The sequence below is a fragment of the Thamnophis sirtalis genome, unplaced genomic scaffold (genome assembly GCF_051295495.1).
Source record: "Thamnophis sirtalis isolate CommonGarterSnake01/CBP01778 unplaced genomic scaffold, rThaSir2_p1.2 scaffold_9, whole genome shotgun sequence".
Classification (NCBI taxonomy): Eukaryota; Metazoa; Chordata; class Lepidosauria; order Squamata; family Natricidae; genus Thamnophis; species Thamnophis sirtalis.
The window spans coordinates 71,775,641-71,797,842 of NW_028261389.1; the positions used below are offsets into that span (position 1 = coordinate 71,775,641).

Consider the following 22,202-nt stretch of genomic DNA (forward strand, 5'->3'; position numbering starts at 1 on the left):
AGTTGCAAAAGGAAGGCTGTAACCTCTTGATCAGAAAGCCCAATTAACTATTCTGGTCAGTTTGACCACACATGGGTTACTGTTTTAACGTCAGTATGAGAATACATAAACACACGTGGTTATTGTATAGGAGTCCGGCGAATTTCCCTACTTTCTCTGTAATAGGCAGTGCACCAAAGTGAGCCAAGTTAACACAAGAGGAATACACAACTTGTTACAAAGATACAAAGGGACGCAGTGGCTTAGACGCTGCGCTTGTCGATCAGAAGGTCGACAGTTCGAATCCCTAGTGCTGTGTAACGGAGTGAGCTCCCATTACTTGTTCCAGCTTCTGCCAACCTAGCAGTTCAAAAGTACGGAAAAAATGCAAGTAGAAAAATAGGGACCACCTTTGATGGGAAGGTAACAACGTTCCGTGCGCCTTTGGCATTTAGTCATGCCGGCCACATGACCACGGAGACTTCTTTGGAAAGCGCCGACTCTTCGGCTTTGAAACGGAGATGAGCACCGCCCCCTGCAGGCGGAAACGACTAGCATGCATGTATGGGGGAACCTCTCCGTTTATCTTTTTACAAAGATAACTAGATATCATCCGTGAAAAGCTGAAATTACACCACAATAGAGGCGAGAACAATGCTGGGCTGTATGTCTGATTAGATCTAGTGCTGTGCATTTGGGTTCTTAGATTAGGATAGTAAAACCGTGGCTCAATCTGTAAAGCGTTGCATTGCAGCCCTAAGTATCAAAGGAATGTTGGTTAGAACACAACTTTTGTAACAAGCAGTTTGCAACACAGTTTGATTTTCAAAAGGGAGGTATGAAGAAGGGTATTAATTAGGGATTAACTGAAAGAAGAAAAAGAAACTTTTATCCTACCAGACAGATCGCTGCTCTCGATTCTCCGCAGGTCAGAGTCCGCCCAGAATAACTTCCCCAAATGGCTATCAACGGCCAAGGCTACAGGTTTACTTAGCCCGCTGGAAAAGAGGACCTCCCGTTCAGTTCCGTCTAATGCTGCCCTTTCAATCTTAGGGGAAGATCTTTCTTGGAGATTGGTGAAATACATGTACCTGCAAAATGAAGGACAACCAAGTTATTTCACGCGTGGCCTTTCCACAGTGGTGCAGTGCTTAGAGTGCACTACTGCAGGCTACTTCTGCTAACTGCCGGCTGCCTGCAATTTGGCAGTTCGAATCTCACCAGGCTCAAGGTGGACTCAGCCTTCCACCCTTCCGAGGTTGGTAAAATGAGGGCCTGGATTGTTGGGGGCCATAGGCTGACTCTGCAAACCGCTTGGAGAGAACTGTAAAGAACTGTAAAGCGGTATATAAGTCTAAGTGCTATTGCTATTCTATTCCCCCACTAAATCAGCAGATTGGATATCGCTGAACTGCTTGTGGATGCAGGGAAGAGAACACTAACTAAAAACACATAAGAGATGGTGGCAAACAGCTGGTTTTGAAATAATTAAATGTGGTGCACATTGGGTGGGAGGCTATAAGAAAATCTGAAGCTCAAGGTTGAATGAAGGTTCTGGAAAAAGACAATTGCACACAATTGCCAAAGGAGCTACTTGGAGTTACATGGAATTCAATGTTTTATTTAATTTAAACCTAATTTTAAAAAAAAACTCAAGAAAGTTTCCTTCCTATTTTCCAAAACTACGTTTTTTTGATAGTATCAGTGACTTAGGGTTCAAAGTTTGAAATGCAGATAATCTTTGATGTCAATTTTTTAAAAAAATAATAATTGTATTGTGTTCAAAAAAAATAAACAGAGCAGCTGCATGTTAAAAAGCAGTTAATATCTTAATCTGTTAATTATGACTGCATACATAATTTTAAGCTCTCATTAATGAAGTACAGTTCATTAACTAGAGCTTAAAACTCCACCAACTGTTCTGGATTTTCTTCCTCTTCCCTTTCTAGCAAGAAGAATATTTTAATTTCTAAAATATTCCGTGGTTTGCAAAAACGGGAGACTAAATAGTTCCTCAATGTTTTATTTCATCCTTCTGCTTTTATAAAGATTAGGAAGCTGCTTAATTTATAGAGGCTTCTCCTACTCATTTATTTTATCTGTATTACACACACTATTTACAAAATTGTGCTACATAATCCTTAATCCATAATTATAAATGAAGACATTTTTAAAATTCTTAGATGTTATAAAAACAATTTCACATTTCTGTACTGATTTATTATTACTATTTATATGCACTCTTTATTACAAATACTGCACCACTGATTTTAACTTGTTTATTCCATGTTTCCTTGGACTTTTTATTTTGTGCAATATAGTTTAAATCAAGTATTTTTCAACACTTAGCAACTTTAAGATGGGTGGACGTCAACTCCCAGAATTCCTCAGCCAGCATGTTGAAAGAATGGAACCGTTAAGCAACTTAGAAAGGTAATAAAAATAACTCCCACTATTTTAAGTTTGACAAATTTGAAAAGGGATATAAAAAATGTTATTTTGTTCATCATTTTCCCTTCTTTCTCTCATGGCTTCCTAAACACTGGTGCTATTTGAAGTTTCTAGAAATCAAAAGCGGAAGTAACAAAAAAAATAGTATCAATCCTTTGAGTTGTTCCTTGTTTTTCCTCATGTTTTACACATCCAAACTAAAATGTGCTTAACCATGAAAAGCATACAGCAATATTTCATTTGTTTAGATCAGGGGGTGTCCAAACTTGGGAACTTTAAGACTTGTGGACGTCAACTCCCAGAATTCCAGGCTGGCTGGGGAATTCTGGGGGTTGAAGTCCACAAGTCTTAAAGTTCCCAAGTTTGGACACCCCTGGTTTAGATAATGCACATTTTAGAATGTGAGTGTTAGCGCCTCAGGATTTATATCATGATATTGATTTTCTTTACAGCATTCGAACATAAAATGATTGGCGTGGCACAACAGAAGTCAAGAGGTAAAACGGATGTGGAGCTGGAATGCCTAGACATTTCCCAACCTGCAACCCACTTACCCCTTTTCTGGATTCACAACAATCGCTCTAGGCCGATCCTGATCGTTTTTCAACACCACGCCCATCAACCGTCCATCCAGGCGTGTGACATTGATGACGTTCGTGGCTTCACAAGTCCAGTAAATGTAACGGCTGTAAATATCGATACTCAGATCATACGGCTGGATATCTAGATTCTGGTTGGGGACGGGACTCGTCACAATGGTAGAACTCTGGAATGAAGGTGAAAGATACAGGATGCTTCAAGGACTCCATCAGAAACAAACTGGAACTTGGCACTGAGCTAACTTTAGTGTGGGACAAACTATACTCAACCTGGTACCAGCCAAAATATTTTAGACAGTCCCACCAGCTAGCCTAAACAATGATCAGTGGTGGTGAAGGACAATAAAGTTTGTTCTTCATTGGACAAGAAATAATAAGGGTGATAGCAGAATAAATGGTGAAAAAGGAATCCAACTTTCCCCGTTAAGCAAATATTGATAAACTCTAAAATTGACAGTATAAAAATACTGTATGAGATACATACTTTTTATATTAAAAAAGAAAAAAAATATTGCTAGAAATGCGAACACTACACTACACTGCTTTGATGTTTTTAACCACTGTTTTATAACCCACCTAAGGCTATGGAACGTAAGATTGATGGCCATATGTATAAATCTTTTAAATGATACGTAAATAAATCTCAAGAAAAGTTGAGCAATTTCTTGGAAATTCTTTTGGCTGCAAAAGAATAAAAACACCAATTCAAGTGTTGAGAAACAGTAGATGTGTTAATCCCACCTATAGATTTTCTTTTAGGTTTGTGTCATATATATTTTTTTGACTACCCTTCACAAGTGGAGGATTTGTAAATCTTGATCACCTTGATAAAACACCAAATACCCTAAAGATGGACACACTCAAAAGAACATACGTTTTAAAAGTCATGTTTAAATTTCAGGCCAAAATATGAGACAATACTGATATCAAAACTAAGCTATGTGGGTTAATTTTTCAGCTCCCAATATGTATTTCCTAAACCAAGAGGAGTTTTTTAAATCCCCTTTAGACAGTTACTAGGACAATACAGATATTCCTATGGTAGGCTTATGATCATGGCTAATCCCAAAATTTCTGCTGCTAAGCAGGACAATTGTGAAGTGAGTTTTGCCACATTTTATAACCTTTCTTGCCACACTGCAGTTGTTAAGTTAGTAACAAGGCAGTTAAGTGAATCTGGCTTCCCCATTGACTTTGCTTGTCAGAAAGTCACAACAGGTGATCACGTGACCCAGGGACATTGCAAGCGTCACAAATCCATACCAGTTGCCAATTGTCCAGGTTTTGATCATGTGACCATGGGGATGCTGCTATGGTTTTAAGTGTGAAAAATGGTAGCTTTTTTCAGTGCTGTTGTAGTTTAAAATGGTCACTAAATCAATTATTGTCAAGGACTACCTCTAACACTGTAGGTGCACTAATATATGCCTAATCAGCTACCAAGACAATTTACCCAAAAGCCAATTTATACCACTTACAAGATCCAAGGTTCCTTCAGTGCCAAAAGGGATATTAAAGGGTTGCACTCATTTTATGTTTCTACCATAACATCAAAAACTTGGGCTTGTTTTTTTCCACGACTACAACATAAGGAGATGTACGGATAAAGGTTTTGAACTTAAAAGAAGTCAGTGTTGTTTTGAATTATATTCCAAAATCATTCAATTTGACGGTTTTGGGGAAATTTTGATTATATCGGGCACAGGAATAATCAATATTCAGTACTAATTAACATTCAATACTATTTTACACTGGAGAGCAAAGGCTAGATTTTAAAAATGTACAGCTTGTCTGTTTTGGAAAATACTTTTTCTACTAATACAAAAAATGGAAATATGAATAGTTTATTCCTGGTAAATATTGTGAAATTTTGATATAGATTTCTTAATATTAAACAGAAATAAATTATTATTATATGTGATTATGTGTGATTTGATGCAGTTATTAAACTTAATAAGGGATATAGTTTGGTGATATATCAATGTACTACTTTTTCAAAGTTTTTTTCTCCTGATTTTTAGGGGGGGGGTGTATTTTCATTTTGTTTGTTTTAGTGTTATAACTTAACAATTTGTTGGATGTATCTATAAACATATCTATATTATTTCTTTTGTTTTGCGCATGCACTTTCCTTTGTATTTCATTTTAAACATAGCAATAAATTAATTTTAAAAAATGTTTTTTCTTTTTTCTTTTTTTTTTTTATAAAATATTTTATTCAATTTTCAATTTTCACATTCCATTTGCAATCATTTATACACAGGGTATTTACTATAAGAAAAGAAGAAAAAAAAAGAAAAAAGGAATAAAACGAACAAATAAAAAGGAAACACAACTCATCATTCACAACCCCACCTAACCCTTGCATCCTCCATACACCCCATCTACCCCCTCCAACTTTCCTTACTCCCTCTAACACTCCCCTCCTACTTCCCTTTCCCCTCAAACCTTCCTTCTCCCCTTACTCCCCAGACACCCTCCTTACATTCCCCTTACTCCTTACATTCCCCTTACTCCTTCCTTACTCCTCCCTCTTCCTTCCCTCTACCTCCCTCCTTGGTGTATGCCTTTATTCGAGTGTTGTTTGATCTAATAAATGTAAAATGAACCAAGGAAAAAAAAAAGATAATAATAATAATAATAATAAAAAAAGGAACCACCGTATATAAATACATTCTTGTTCTTATTAAGACTATGTTAACCCCCCCCACCCCACCCCCCACAATCCCCATCCCTAATCCTCCCGGCTTCCCAGGGCCCACACCTGGCGCTACCTTCTATCTAAAATATCTTGTATACATATGGATTAAAAAATAAAAGTAATATATAAAAAAGAAAAAAAAAGAAACCACTCTTTGTGTTGATCTCAGCCCCCCATCTTTATCTATGCTTAAATAGTATAAATCATTCTATCTATATTTTATTCTCGTCTCTTACTTCTTTGCTATTTACCCCGATCTTCTGTAGACTCTCCCGTTCCCTTCCTAAACCTCATGATCCCTTCCAATAAGATTTAAGCAGCATAGTTCCTGCCATATATTCAAATATAACTTTACAGACAAGTAATCAAACTTTCCCTTCTAGTAAAATTTAAACAACGTAAATGATCTTTCTTTACCCCTTTTTCAAACCGTAATTCAAAATAATCTAACCAGATTTCCCCTTCTTAGTAAAGTTAAGCAGCATAGATCAGATATTACTTTACACAGGAATCAATTTCTATCTTAAGATAATTCCAACCGACTTCCCCTTCTAGTAGAATTTAAATAACTTAGTTCATTCCACATGCATTTTACCCTCATCCCCCACTTGTCTGATATTTACCACTATCAAATTTATACTAACATTTGTTTAAAATATAGCTCAGAGCGATTTGTAGCATGAATCATTCCACATATTCCAATAATACTTTCAGCAAGAGTCAGTTAACCTTCTATTTTAAGGTAGTCCCTTCTAACAAAGTTTAAACAACATAAATCATTCCGCATTCTTTTTACAGTTATCTTAAGATAATCCCAAGCGGCTTCCTGTTCTAATAAGCTTTAAACAACGTAAATTTTGCCCTCTTCCCTTGCTTGTCTGGTATTTACCACAAATAACGTAGTTCATTCCACATGCATTTTACCCTCATCTCTTGCTTGTCTAATATTTACCACTATCAAATTTATACTAGCGTTTATTTAAAAAGTAACTCAGAACTATAACAACCAACTTTCCCTTCAAATAAAAGTTAAATAGCATGGATCATTTTCAAATAATACTTTCAGCAAGAGTCAGTTAACCTTCTATTTTAAAATAGTCCCATCTAACAAAGTTTAAACAACATAAATCATTCCGCATTCTTTTAACCACTATCAAATTTATGCTAACGTTACTTTAGAATCTAGCTCAAAGTAGTTTCACCCAGCTTTCCCTTCTGATAAAAATTAGTCCACTTTTTCTACCGGAGAGAGGTCTCAAACCCCCATTCAGTCCTCAACTTTAGGAAGTCTTTTGAAGTATCTAAATTCTCGATCTGCGTTCTTCTGTTTCTCCGAGGGAGGAGGGGCTGCCCCCTCCATCTTGCAGCCACATGGCCAGCCGTTTGCTTTCTCCTTCCGCTTGTCTCTCCTCTCTTCCAAGCGCGTCAGGAAGTCCCGCCTTCAGAATCCTACAATAGAAATCTTGAGCCTCCGAAACAGAGTTAAGACGAAATCTTTGATTCTCAAATGTAACCGTGATGCCGGCAGGGGCCTCCCATCTGTATCGAATCTGTTGACTCCTAAGCTCTTTAGTTAAAAAGGCGTAGTCCCTTCTTGCTCTCAACATCTGGAAAGGAATATCTTTGAAGACAATCAGGTCCTGGTCATCAACTCGGAGACTGTTATTATGAAAATTTTGCACAATCGCGTTTCTAGATTCTTTTGTAGAGAAATGTATAATTATGTCCCTCGGGAGCTGTCGCTGTTCCGCTATCAATGAGTTCTGGCGATAGATTTTCCGAATCTGCCAATCAGAGTTAAGTCCCGGGCTTCCCAGCGCATGGCTGAAGGCTTCAGCAAAGGTCTGTTTTAAATTCTCTTGCTCCTTTTCACGGAATCCTCTGACTCTAATTGCAAATGCCTTCCTATTAAAATTTAGCATCATAAGCTGTTCTTCGTTATTTCTAATTTTTTCTTGTAAAATTTGAATATTGGTAGTCAAATTAAAATTAGCCTTCTCCAGACTTTCCAATTTGTTTTCTATTTCAGCAGAGTAATCTGACAAGGCAGACACAGCTGCAAAAGTATTCGCCTTCATTTGATTAACTTTAGATTTTAAATCATCATATAATTCCAATACAAATTCCCTGATTTCTTTCTTAAAAGCGTTAAGCATTTTAAGGAAATATTCCTGTGTTAAAAGTTCCCCAGCAGAAGGCATAGGAGACAAAGGCTGTGTTTCCAATGAAGATTCTTTAAATTCTTTTGTAGCAAGACGCTTCTTTGATTTGGGTGGCATAATAAATAAGCAAGTAAGCAGAGCTTCGCTCCCCACTATTTCCAAAGAAGAAAAATTTATTTTGTTAAGGAGCAGTCTGCAGGAAGATAACACCGGCTAAGTATATCAATCATCCACGGAGAGAAATCGCCATTTTGAGGTCTATTTAGACAAAGAAGTCTCTAAGACGAATGGTGCTGGTATTTACGATAGTACTGAAAACATAAATCTCACAGGGGTGGGACCCGCCCGTATCAATTCTAGCTTGAAAAAACTTTGTCTTGTCCTGGGGGGGGCTAGCCTGTCTGGGGCTGCCAAAAAAAAAAGGCAGCTGAGAAGAAATGGCTGGAGATAAGAGCTCCGCTTCGGCCGGAACTAATCTCTTTCCACAGCCAAAAAAGAAAAAAGGCTGTGGTTTACGATTAGATCCTAACCTACGGGGCTATCCTCCCTGCCCCTTTCTTAGCCAAAAAGGGGTGCTATCTATGATCTTATTTAGATATACAGACCAGATCTCTGAGGAGCTCGGTGGAGCCCTCCTCGGCAACAGGCCACGCCCCCCGGAACCCCATTTTAAAAAATGTTCAATGCTGTTCCCAAAACAGAGTTTGTAAATTAACTTCAAAAGATATTTCCAGCCATGATCAGTATTTCTGCCTACTGTTGTAATTTGTGAAAAATGGTCTGAAATCCCCTACATTTATGATAGGTGCAAACCTAGTAGAATAATTGTGGGAATTGGTTACGGCTAGTCTAGTGAAAAGAAGGACTAGGAGTCAGTAATGGCTTCCTCTTATCTTCGCTACTGGCTCGGAACAGGGAGTCTGCGCATGCATACACTCGCTTCACTCGAATGCGGCGCTTCTGCTCATGTGCAGAGCGTCCGTGATAACATCTGGGTGGGTGGACAGAGCCTCCCGCTGCTGCCGCTACCGGTTCACCTGAAACGGGGTGAATCGGCAGAATACCACCTCTGCTAGGAGTGACATGATAGCAGTGTTCCAATATTTGAGGAGCTGCCGCAAAGAAGAGGGAGTCAACCTACTCTCCAAAGCACCAGAAGGCAAGGCAAGAAACAATGGATGGAAACTAATGATGGACAGAACCAACCTAGAACTATGGAAAAATTTCCCGATAGTTAGAACAATCAACCAGTGGAATGGCTTGCCTATAGAACCTCTGAGTGCTCCAACATTGGAGAAGAGACTGGTCAGTCGTTTGTCTGAAATGGTATAAAGTCTCCTGCTTGAACAGGGAGTTGGACTAGAAGACCCCCAAGGTCCCTTCCAACTCTGTTATTCTATTAATTGTCTGGAAAAAGCATGTCTTATTCTTAACTCAGTTTATCTCTGGCCCTTGGAGTATCAAAAAAATTTTGAATGTGTCCATTCAGAGCTCATGGCTTAAAAATTCAGAAACTGGTCTGATCCTGTGTCTACTTTTCAAGAAGCTAAAGAACTATAAACATGTTGGACACATTTAAAACACTGTTTGAACCTGTATTTGGTGAGGTATGATTGGCTTTATTCATATATCTTTAAAACATTCATGCCGTAAAATTAAGCTCTACCTAAACTCAATACTGAATTTGCCTCCTCTATCCAAAATTAAGATGTTCCTATTTTCAGCTGATTTCCATCTATTGGTTTAATAACCAGGAAATTCTACTGCACAAGCAACAGCATTTATAAAGCATTTCAAACATTAAATCCGGTAAGAAAAGAATTGTTTTGCCCCTTGTCTCTCTTCGAAAACTGAACAGCCCTCGTTTAGATACCTGACTGCCATCCTCTTGGGATCTTCTGATAATGTTTTGGCGAGAATCGATCCAGTAAAGCTGTTTCTCCAAGGGATCATAGTCGATTGCCCGAACATTTCTGAGGCTGTGTATCGGAAGGATGATCTCTGGACTCTTCAACCCATCGATCACCATACGATTGATTGCATTCTTCTGACTGAAGAGCAAGAAACTTGTAGGGGCTTAGGGAGAAATGCAGAAGGGAAAGTGTGAGTTAGGCTAATGATGTTAAGATCACAACTCCAAAAATATCCCCAAGTGCTCCACAGAATAAAGAGAGCAGCAATTAAAGGAGAGTCCTTCCTTTGTGGAAAAAAATTGAGCCTAAAGAGAGAGATTGGAGAAAGGAAAGTGCTATTCAAAGGGAAATTATTTAGGGGGTGGGTAGAGAAAATGTAACTCCATCTTTAAAAATAGACAATACCTTTTAGACACATGGATTAAAATGTCCAAATCTGGTTTGCAAATCTAGTTAATAATTGTTCCCAGGCAATATTGTTAAAAATTCTCTGGAAACAAATACTATGGGGGGTAAGACACCCCTAGGGTGTGTGTTCTGTTAAGATACAGCCTGTTGTCCCTTATAATGGCTTCTATTGTTCAGCCCAGGGGAGTTGCCATGGTAGCGGCTTCACAGTACTCCACAAGAGGGCTCCCTCTGGTAAGGGGGGAAATCCAATACGTTTGGTCCGGACATTTTCCCTCTATGAATAAACACCCGGGCAACGTCGGGTTATCAGCTAGTTAGGAATAAAAAATAGCCTTGGTTCAATTCAACAATCTTCTCCGAGTACAAGCATAAGAAACACTGGCCCTAGTTTATGGCAAGTGTACTTTTAGGAATGCAAGTTAACACCACTGTCCGTGTTTCCGGCTTACCACTACATGTTCTGTTGTCAGGGTTCAAGGAATAATGAGCAGGACATCCACAGACAAAGCCACCCACGGGCACTGCCAGGCAGAGGTGGGAGCAGTGCCCATTGCTGGAAGCGCACTCATTCCAGCCAGCTTGCCGGGATGAATGGAAGACTAGGATGTCCATCACGTAATCCAGGTGGTTTTGGATGATGGTGCGATTCTGTCCGCTGGTTTTGTTGGCACGTTCGATGCTACGTCGGCTCCAGTCTGTCCAGTAGATGTAATCCTGGTACTGTGTCAGGCCAAAGGGATGCGGTAAATCATCGGCTATAACATCACGGTCAAGGCCTGGATTTGGGGATGGGATTGAAATGAAAGAAAGAAAGGTGGAAGGTCATTAGATGTTTCTATCACCTCTGCAGGCCATCACTAACACTCTGAGAAATGATCTACAAGTACACCTTGACTTACAGCAGTTCATTTAGTGACCGTTCAAAGCAGTGGTGGGTTTCAAAATTTTTTAGAACCTCTTCTATAGGTGTGGCCTGCTTTGTGGGACTGGCTTGCCGGCCATGTGACCAGGTGGGAGTGGCTTGCCAGCCATGTGACTGTGTGGGAGTGGCTTGCTAGCCATATGACTGGGCGGGTGTGGCCAACTTGTAAAATGTGGTGAAACTCACTTAACAACGTTCTTGCTTAGCAACCAAAATGTTGGCTCAGAAACTCTGGCATTTGAAACATGCAAGTCTTAAAGCTGTCAAGTTACAAGACTCTTGCACCCCTAACCCTTTAGAAAAAAAAACCCAGGGGTGTTCAAACTTGACGGCTTTAAGACTTGTGGACTTCAACTCCCAGAATTCCTCCTCTCGCTCTTCATCTTGATGAGGGGGGGAGGGAGCTGGAACCGGTTCTAAACGGCACTGTAGATTTGTGGAACCTCTTCTATAGAAGAGGTTAGAACTGGCAGGAAGCCACCCCTGGTTCAAAGTTACCACAGCAATGAAAAAAGTGGCCTATGACCATTTTTCACAGTTATGGCCTTTGTAGCATTCCCTATGATCATGTGATCAAAATCCAAAGGCTTGGCAACTGGTTCACACTTATGACCATTGCTGTGACCCAAGGTCATGTGATGATCCCCTTTTGTGACCGTCTGACAAGCAAAGTCAATGGGGACTCCAGATTCACTTAACAACTGGGTTACTAATTTATCAACTGCAGTGATTCACTTAACAATGGTGGCAAAAAAGTTTGTAAAACGGGGCAAAACTCACAACAAATGTCTCACAATAGAAATTTGGGGGTCAATTGTGATCATAAGTTGAGGACTACCTGTCCTTGACTTACAACTGGTTGTTTAGCAACTGTTTGGAGTTACAATAAAACCCCTCCCCAGATTATTATTTACGACCTGTTTCTGAAATTCCAATGGTTGTCCCGTTTCCGCTGGGGTCACGTGATCAAACGTTGGGCACTTTCAATTGGCCCCAATTTATGAGTTTGCAGGGTTCCATGATCACATGACTCAACTTGCTGAAAACGCCTCATAATTAACAATAGGTTTGCTGGACTGATGCAATTTTAAAATTGGGTTAGTCATGTGGGGTGACCTCCTTTATGAGCATCACTATTTACCACTGAAGTGGGCAGGCTTTATTACATTCATAAGTCAAGGACTAATGGTGCATTGCCATGAATGCTCTGCCTCACACACACTGCTTATCCCCCATGTACAAAGCAGTATCTGTATCACTTGGAATATTATGCAACTTGCCAATAAAATACAAAATGGCCAAACTATTGTACTTATCAAAGGGAACAAACAATGTGTAGAATATTAAGAACCATTGTGGCACAGTGGTTAGAATGTAGTACTGCAGGCTAAATCACTGATCACTTCAAAAGTTCGATCCTGACCGGCTCAATAGCAATAGCACTTAAGACTTATATACTGCTTCACAGTGCTTTTCAGTCCCCTCTACGTGGTTTACAGAGTTGGCACATTTTCCCCAACAATTTGGGTCTTCATTTTACCCACCTCGGAGGGATGGAAGGCTGATTAAACCTTGAGCCTGGTGAGATTTGATCTGCCAAATTGCAGTTAGCCGGCAGTCAGCAGAAGTAGCCTGCAGTACTGCACTCACTGTTAGAGAGGACTGTAAAGCACTGTGAAGCGGTATGTAAATCTAAGTGCTACTGCTATGTGTATAATATTCAGTTGCTGGAATATAGCTATAGGAAAAATGTTATTTTTTGAATCATAAATATAAAGGCCTGCTTCTCTTCTTCGTAAAAGAAGTCTAAAATTTAGGCTGTCTGGCTCAGGTAAGCGGCATCTTGTCAGTCTTGGTGGTGTCTGAAAAACACTGCTTCCCTTTCATCAGGAGGTAATTAGGAACTCATTCAAGGGTGAAGGACACGTCTTGGCAATAGAACTAAAATGGTTTGGCACTGCCTTCCTCTGAGATACTTTTCTAACTTCCAAGCCCTAAAGAGTTCCTCAAGGGCTCCCATCCAAGTGCTACCCAGGCCTAATCTTGCTTATCTTTTGGCCATCATCTGTAAAATGTCTTATTTAGCTAGTGCCAAAAAGAGAGTAAGCTGACAACCTTTGTACCTTCAGGGAGAAGGAATTCCTTAAATGGGGGCCCTTTAAGGCCTTGCTCATTCTGAAGAATTCTGACATTGGAGTCTGGAGAGTGTCTTCTTAGGAATATTGTGGCCCCAAACTGTTTTTAAATCTAATTTAACATAATTTTTGTCCTGTCTCTGTCACAGTTCAGTGCCTGAAAAAGATTAATTTACGCTACATTTCCATTATCTTTCAGGAATTGTAATTGAAAAATGTGACATTTTTTTCTGATGATACAGTCCCATTTCCCATTTCTAGAAGACAGTTTGCAAGGATTCCATTTGAATCTGTTTTTGGTACATAGATGACTTACTCTCTGGAAACAAATACTGTGGGGGGTAAGACATCCCTAACACCCCTCAGGGTGTGTCTTCTGTTAAGATACAGCCTGTTGTGACTTCAAATGGCTTCCACTGTACTGCCTTCAAATGGCTTCTACTGTACAGCGCAGTGGAATGGCTTGGTAACGGCTTCACAGTACTCCCCAAGGGGGCTCCCTCTGGTAAGGGGGAAACATCCAACATTAGAAATTACGTTTGGTCTGGACATTTCCCCCCTATGAATAAATACCTGGGCAATGCTGGGTAATCGGCTAGTATTAAATAAAATGTGAACTACAAGAAGTCATTAAATTGTATGAAGAACAAGGGAAGGCTCTGAGAGGGAGATACAGAAGGCAGCTCCTTCCCAAGTGTTGGATAGCATTTGACTTTGTAGAGTGGGAAAGCCCACTTCAAAAAACCCTGTCCTGCATCTTAATTGCAACAAGAAAAATAGCCTCCCAGAATCCCTTGTGCCCCACCCCTCACACAACTGGAAACCAAACAGAATTTTCAATACAGGGACTATCCTCCTGGCAATAGAGACGCCTGAAGGAGAAAATTCCCCATCATTCAACTGACTTAGGGAGATGACATTTTCTACCTGAGCCACATTTGTTAAACAGCACACCTACAAACCTACATCATTGTCTTTTAATGACCCCATAATCCCTTGCGGGGTGGACTCTTGGCAACTGAATGGAGCTGAGTGTTTACTGGCCAGATGCCCTTCCTGTCACCAATGCGGAGTTATATTCAGCAGATATAATCTCAAAGTCCCCAGAGAGAGAACATCTGTCTCTACCTAGGATCGAACTCACAGCCTCCTGATTGTAAGGCGAGAGCTCCACCTCTAGGCCACTGCACCACTCACCCTCAAACCTACATGATCCTGGCCTAATAGACTGTTAGTTGGTATCTACAGCCAAGCAAAACGTACCCAGCATATTTGAAGATTCGATCAAATTGGTATCCAAGTCAGTCCAATACAGTCGTCTTTTGACATAATCAATCGTCAGGCCATTTGCTCGCCCCACGTTTGGCACTAAAGTGCTGCGTTCACTACCATCCATGGCTGCTCGGTCAATCTTGGGTTTCCCACCCCATTCAGTCCAGTACATGAACCTGAAGAGACACATCAAATATTCCATGTTTACATCATTAGGATGCATAAGCAAATCAGGAACAGAAAAAAAAATCCAAATGATAAAATTTAAACTTATCATTCTGAACAAGATTTCTAAACAGGTTTTAAAGTCTTTTTAAAAAATAATAATAATAAAATTTCATAAAAATAAAGGTCTCTTTTACTTCTTTTGAAGATAAAAATATCTTAAAATATATTTATTTAGAAAATAACATTGTGATGCTATGATGATAACATGGCAGGTGTCAACGATGTCCACAGATATGACATGAAGAACTCCGGTGTTGCATCTTTTTACTATGGGACGGACTTAATTTTTGTTTACAGAATGGAACTTTTGTACAAGATTATCACTGTTATCTGCTCATTTGTGTAAAACTTTGAATTTTAAACTAATTTGGCACAATTGCACTGGCTGGCCAATTCAGGGGAGCTTTATACAAAAGTAAATAATAAAATAGCTAAGAAAAATAGCAGACGTAAATGGAATTACCCAATTATAAAATCCAGTGCATTATTGTATCCACAGTATTTTATCCTTATTGTGATTTATAGATGTATTTCTGCCCAATTTCATAAACCATCTTAAACTGCTGGGTATCTTACAATAACCTATGGAATTTTTAGGGCTGATTTCTCAGACTTCACGAAATAGATTAAAAATTCAATTTAATTGCTTAATATCAAGAATTAAACAAGCGACTCACCCTTCGGCGGGATCGAGGGCCAGCGCCCGAGGGCTGTCAAGATCCTTCCAGACTAGAACTTGGCGATGTTGTCCATCCAATTTTGACACTTCAATACGATTTGTTCCCGTATCTGCCCAGTAGAGATTCTTCCCTAACCAATCCACAGCCATGCCTTCTGGGTAATCCAATCCAAACTCAACCACGTGTTCCAAAGCACTTCCATTCATGAATGCTCTACTAATGGTCTGCAAGAAAGAGAAAGGGCAAGGCATGAAAAGTGAGGTCCCTGTGCTACCTATCAGTATATTTGAGAAGGGATCCAAACAGACAAAGCTCCTTGTCAAATAGAGCTCGATCTCTAATAGGATAACTCAGATTTGGGATCCCCCTTTCCTGATTCTCTAGGTCAGGGGTTGGTCTTGGGGGTCTGGCTGTCATGGCCATGGCCATGTGCTCGCAGGCAACTGGGTGGGCGTGGCTAGCTCACCATCACTCGTGTGGGGGCGGGTATCCCTGTGGTGGCCTGGGTGGGGGGATCCACTGTCTCCAGAATGGGGGGGGGGCAACCCTTACTGGCTCCAGGGTGGCCCTGCAGATCTAAGGCTGACCATGTTCCAGCCCAGATGGCTGCCAACAAGTTTTAGATCAGTGCTCATTCAGCCTGGGCCAGGGCCAAGACACTGGGGGCCAGTACTTTGCTGTTTCCAGGGGCCAGATTTAACCACATTGTGGGCCAGATCTGGCCCGCAGCTCTGGCTTGGTGTCTCAATTGACACCCCTGCTCTAGATGAAAACTGGAGGCTCACTTTAGTCCACATTTAAAAATACTTTTCAACAAAGACAATGAGCAGGTATTCCCTTATGGCTGGCAATCTGCATAGCCCTTCGTGGCCCTAGTCCAGCCTTTTCTTAGCTGACTCCTTCCAGATACCCCAGGACTACAATTCTCAGAATTCCCAGACAGCATGTTTTCTAATAGTGGCTATGAATTCTGTCAATTTCATCGGATCACAGTCTGGGGATCACTATGTTAAGGAAGATGTAGTCTGTTAGGGAGGGAGCTTTGCCTAATAGAGCTGGGTTTTCAACCTCGGCAACTTTAAGCTGCGGGAACCTCAACTCCCAGAATTCCCCAGTCATGTCAGTTAAAGTCATCAAAGGTCAGCACACATAAAGTTGGTAAACCATATGAGGGTATGGCTATTTCTGAGATCCCCTGTGTATTTGTTGTGGCCCGCTAGCAGAGCTGGCAGTAGATTCGGACAGTGAGGAGGTTGGGGAGGAACATGGGCCAGTCCTGGAGTCTGGGGAAGGCTCTGATGAGGGCTCTGTGTCGGAGGCAGAGGAGGCCAGGGCTGTCCAACAGTTATCAGCTGCTTTGGAGTAGGATATCAGTGGGGCAGAAGAACAGCTGGAGCCTGTTCCCACTGTGCGCATGCACAGACTTGCCCAGAGAAGGGAACAGTTAAGGAACAAGGGCCAACTCGGGAATAAAGGTGCAAGGGGATGATGAATGGCCCCTCCCAGAGGAAATAAAAGAGGAACGAAAGGGGAGTGGCGTTTGCAGGAGACAATTAATTTGCTTAATTAGTTCATGACTCTCCAAGACTGCTTGCCAAATTTTGCAGATATCGGTCTGGCAGCTCTCAGAGCCAGATAAGGTCTGTGACTGTAAATCCTCCTTCGAAAGACTTGGCTGGATGTGAATGAGCAGAATTCACAGTCAATTAATAAAAGGGGGATTTGCCGGGACAAGGAGTTTGCTTCATGCTCTTGGGAAGCAGCCTGGGTCAGAACAGTACTGTAGCAATGAACCACACACACATTTTTGTCTCTTCTTTGGAATGACACCACTAATAAGCATTAGCAAAGTAAAGGAGGAGCTACAGATAGTCGCCGACTTACAACGGTTCATTTAGTGACTGTTCAAAGTTATAACAGCATTGAAAAAAGTGACATGACCTTTTTTTAGTTATGGCCTTTCTAGCACACCCATGATCCTGTGGATCAAAATTCAGGCACTTGGCAACTGGTTCACACTTACGACCATTGCTGTGTCCCAAGGTCACATTATCTGCTTTTGTGACCGTCTGACAGCAAAGTCAAGGGGGAAGCCAGATTCATATAACAACTGGCTTACTCACTTACCAACTGCAGTGATTCTCTTAGCAACTGTGGCAAGAAAGATCGTAAAATGGGGCAAAGCCCACTGAACAGATGTTTCACTTAACAAAAGAAAATTGGGACTCAGTTGTATGTCGAGGACTACCTGTACTTTGTTTAGAAGAGGAGGGAGAAGAGAATATTTATTAACATCTCCAACATCTGGACTCTACCTATCTGCTACAAGACAAAGACTTGGTCTGGTGAGTCCAGCTTGATAAAATGTCCTTCAATTAAGTTTAGTAACCCACTAGAGATATGCTTACCAAGGTCAAGCTATGACCACATTACCTTCAACGAGATGTCTGTCCAATATATGCGGTTGTCAGTCACATCAAAATCCAGGGCAGAGGCTTCCTTGACTCCTGTTAGTGGAATAGCAACATTATTGTTGTTCGTCTCGAGAGAGATTCGCCTGATATCTGCTCTGCGGGAAAACAGCAGGAAGGCCTCTGGGACAATGCAGGTCTTCATGTCACTCAGGAGCTCCAGGCCGATGGGGCAGGCGCAGCGCAATCCTTGGGGCCTGTACAAGCAGAGGTGGCTGCAGCCCCCATTGGATTCTGCACAAGGATTTGTACCTAAGAAAGCAGAAACAAAATCCTGAACGTTGCTAAATCTTTATCATTGCTCCATAGCTGTCAGGTCCAAAGAATGAAGTTACTTCTGAACTGTTTATTGCTGTTCGCCCACAGACAGTATCTTGCCCGACTAAAGCAATTATCTGCAATAACTATAGGTACGCTCCGGGGAAGGATCTATCCCTGTCCTCTTCCTGCCTGCCAAGCTCTGCTATCTCTTAGCTTCCTGGGAAAGAGCCACTTGATTCTGCACCTTCAAACCACGTCCCACCATAATAGCTAATGCAGTCTGTTAGAAAATGTGGTAACACTGACTTTTCACTTGCTCCAATACAAATAACAATAGTCCTCGACTTACAACAGTTCATTTAGTGACTGGTGAAAATTACAATGGCATTGAAAAAAAAGCAACTTATGACCCATTTTTCAGTTACGACCTTTGCAGCATCCCCATGGTCATATGATCAAAATTCAGATGCTTGGCAACTAGTTCATACTTATAACCATTGCAGTGTCCTGGGGTCATGTGATACTGCAAAATCCCCATTCCCTCCTGATCAGCCGGGACTCGGGAGGCAGAGAATAGATGGGGGCAGGCCCAGTCAGAGGCCGCCCCACCCCAACTCCCAATTTTAGACAGTATTGAAAGGGCCTGTATTGAGAACTTTCACATCCTCATAAATTCCTTATTCTTGTGGTTAGGGTAAATGTTCACAAAATAATCTCTCTGGTTTACGGGAGAGGAGTTAGATGTTTAAGACACTCACCCATGGTTCTGTAGACGTTGGTAGCCTTGAGGCCCATGAGATCAGGCAACTGGTCAATTATGATCTCCCTTTCAGCTGTCCGCTTATGAACCCGCTCAATACTTCTTCTTTGCCAGTCTGTCCAATAAATATAGTCCCCCAGCAGAGTGAAACCAAAGATGTGGGGCAGCTTGTCTTCCACAAGGACTCTTCTGCTGGTTCCGTCTGTTTTCATGACCTTCACAAGTACAAACACACACATACACAAGATGGGTTTGAAAGCTTAAACTCGCCTTCTTGCACAATGCAATTCTTGTCAGACAATGCAGTTCAATGATTCTCAAACTGTAACTCAGAAAATAAACGTGTGCATTTCTGCAAACTTTATTGGCCAAACAATCTCCTTTGATAACATTTCCTCCTACAAATTCCATTACACCTAACTGGAAGCTATTAGACTTCCCATCAGACATGCTATTAAATCTCAGCTCTGCAGTCTGTAAACCACTTAGAGAAGGCTGTATATAAGTCTATATGAAGCGGTATATAAGTCTAAATACTATTGCTATATATATAAGTCTGACTCAGGATCTCAGTCATGGGTATTTTTCTCCAACTCTTTTAAGCCAATGGACTTTGACATGCTATTTTTCCAGCCTTGAATATGGGAGGCCTTTTTTTTCAATATTTATTCACAAGTCCTTTCTGCACAGAGCAGTGGTGATTACTGTCTTGCCCACTACAGCTACATCTTCCTTGTTGCTTTAGTAATGAAGCAAAATTACCTACGGCAATAAAATAAGTTCGGGGTTATTTGTCTGGGTTTCATATTTCCCATAATTGGGAATTGAGCCAAAACATGTAATTAATCCAAAGCTATTTTTCATATTATATCTGTCCACTTAAAAATGAATTGAGATATAGTTCCAGGGGAGGTTTGAAGAACTAAAGATGTCTCTCTGAAAGTGGAGTTAACGACCATGACAAAAACCAATTAACTGGTGAATAGACTGATTCCTTGGAAGCTCTCTGGATAAAGAAAGGAAAGGAGATTGCCCATATGTGCTTCGGATGACTGCTCCTTGCAAGGAAGCTGCAGGCCAACAATTTTCTACTTTGGTAAGTGCTGGGAGACAAAGACAGCCAACTTGCTCACAACTACAGAGGAGCCTTTTAAAGGACATGAAGTTTGCAAACCTCACTTTCTAATCACTTTTGGAAACTGCCTGTTAACTTTCCTAAAGCAATTAGAGACCTTCAGAAGAAAAGTTTAACAACTGAAAGAATTTGAAACAAAAAAGAAAAAACTAAATAAGATTTTGATTTAAATAAGCATATTAAGGGTTCAGATAAATTGGGAACAATGACCTTCCTTTAGCATAAGAGTTTGGCATTGACTATAAAAAATAAATAGCTTCTCATGGGAAATAATTTATTTTGGCTATGCTGACTCTTGCAAGACATAACAAAGATAAACTACTTTACTGATTTCAGAACCTGGATACTAGAGGAGAGGAAAGTGAAGGAAAAGCAGAAGGAGAAAAAAAAGCCTGTTTTTAATACCGATTAAAACTGGGACTTATAAAATGACACAAAATATAATGACAACAGAAACCTTACCCACTGGTTAACCTCTAGTGGCACAGTGGTTAAAATGTAGTATCGCAGGCTAACTCTGCCCACAGCCTAGAGCTGTGATGGCGAACCTATGGAACGCATGCCTGAAGTGGCACACAGAGCCATGTTGCCTGGCACATGCAGCGTGGCCTGTTCCTCTTCTGGGTTTCTGGCCTTCGTGCATGCGGCAGTGCTGGAAACTAGAAGAGTTGGTCTTCCGTTTCCCAGCATGAGCATGCATGCCGGCCAGCTGATTTGCACATGTGCACCAGTAAGCAGAAGACTAGCTAGCTAGGAAGTTCATTTTCCAGCATGCACATGTCCCGTGGGCAGCTCCTCTTCCGGGTCGCAGCCCAGAGGAGCATGCGAAATGTGCTCGCATGCTCGCTCCCTTTTCGGCATTCGGTGCCAAAAAGACTCAGCCTTCCATTCTTCTGAGGTCAGTAAAATGAGGACCCAGATTGTTGGGGGCAATATGCTGGCATTGTAAACTGTAAACTGTTATAAATTATGGGACTGCTATTATTGTTATTAAAAGAGGTTTTTGAAGAATGGGACCAGAAATTATCAGCTACAGCTTCAACAGTGTTAGTAATGATGTCTGCTTCTATTTGATAGACTATGTCCAAAAGAAAGTACTGAAAGTGGAACTATAAATTAGAGGCCAAGAGAATGATTTGGAAAAGGACACGTTGCTGGATATACAAAAGAACTTTTCTGAAGTTTTAAAAATTAAAAGGGAAATATAAATAGAATCCAAGAGAATGACCTGGAAATGTTTTCTTATTGGATCTACAAAAGAGGAGGATTAAAACCTTGGAGGAAAAACTGTACCATGGGATAAAGAACTGGGAAAAAAATCAAATACTATGACAATATTTGACCGAATTAAAAATTCAATCTTTAGAAGATTGTTAGAAGTAAAAGGAAAAATTATAAAGTTCTTTTATTTGATTGAGGTTAAAGTAAGACTTTTTTTTTAAAAAAAAAGTTCTGCAACCCTTTATGGATTGAAAAATTCACATTTTAGGAATATGCTTACAAATAAGGGATGGGATCTGTTTGTAATCATATTGGGAGTAAAGAATGATTACATTTGTTTATACTTGTGAGAAAGATTGGAAGTCACTTCTTTATACAGCAATTTTTTCATCCTTTTTTTTTGCTTGTACTTTTTATTCTTTCTTTGTCTATTCTCTTTCTCTAAGTTTAGTTTGCACTAGTTTCTTCTGTTGTGATAGTAAAAATTCTTACTAAAAACTACAGCTATATATGTATATAAAGAATCAGGACAAATGCAAAAATGTGTCTCCAATATATCTAGAGAAAAATATCCCAATCACAAAACGAGGAAGCCTTGTTGACAAATTCTATTACTTCAATTTTATTTTTCTAAAATGACACCAACCACTAACCTGGATTTAAAACTTTACTGAACTCATAAAAATGATGAATTGTCACTTTTATTATGGCTGGCCCCTTAAAGCATCTGCTTCTTTTGCAAAAACACTCAGGCCAAAAGTATCAATTGGAGAAAGGGTCCAAAATGGGGGTCAGCTCTATTTCAGCCCACATTAGAATTCCTACAATTTATTCCAGATGGCAATCAGGAGGAGTCCCTCCTGCTCAATTTTTACTATTTATTTTTATAAGGAAAAGAATG

The 22,202-nt window shown here is 40.4% G+C and overlaps 1 protein-coding gene across 2 annotated transcripts in view; it reads right to left on the reverse strand.

Annotated features, from left to right (window-relative positions):
• LRP6 (LDL receptor related protein 6) overlaps positions 1-22,202 on the reverse strand; it is an 87,695-nt gene that overhangs the window by 15,601 nt on the left and 49,892 nt on the right. For both annotated transcript variants that reach the window (XM_087722244.1, XM_087722243.1), the window contains exons 8-15: positions 18,944-19,160; positions 17,887-18,176; positions 15,451-15,677; positions 14,537-14,721; positions 10,666-10,992; positions 9,766-9,968; positions 2,985-3,196; positions 877-1,070 (exon numbers count right to left, since the gene is read on the reverse strand). In XM_087722244.1, the coding sequence (XP_087578370.1) occupies positions 877-1,070; positions 2,985-3,196; positions 9,766-9,968; positions 10,666-10,992; positions 14,537-14,721; positions 15,451-15,677; positions 17,887-18,176; positions 18,944-19,160 (1,855 nt within the window). The remainder of the gene's footprint in view (positions 1-876; positions 1,071-2,984; positions 3,197-9,765; positions 9,969-10,665; positions 10,993-14,536; positions 14,722-15,450; positions 15,678-17,886; positions 18,177-18,943; positions 19,161-22,202) is intronic.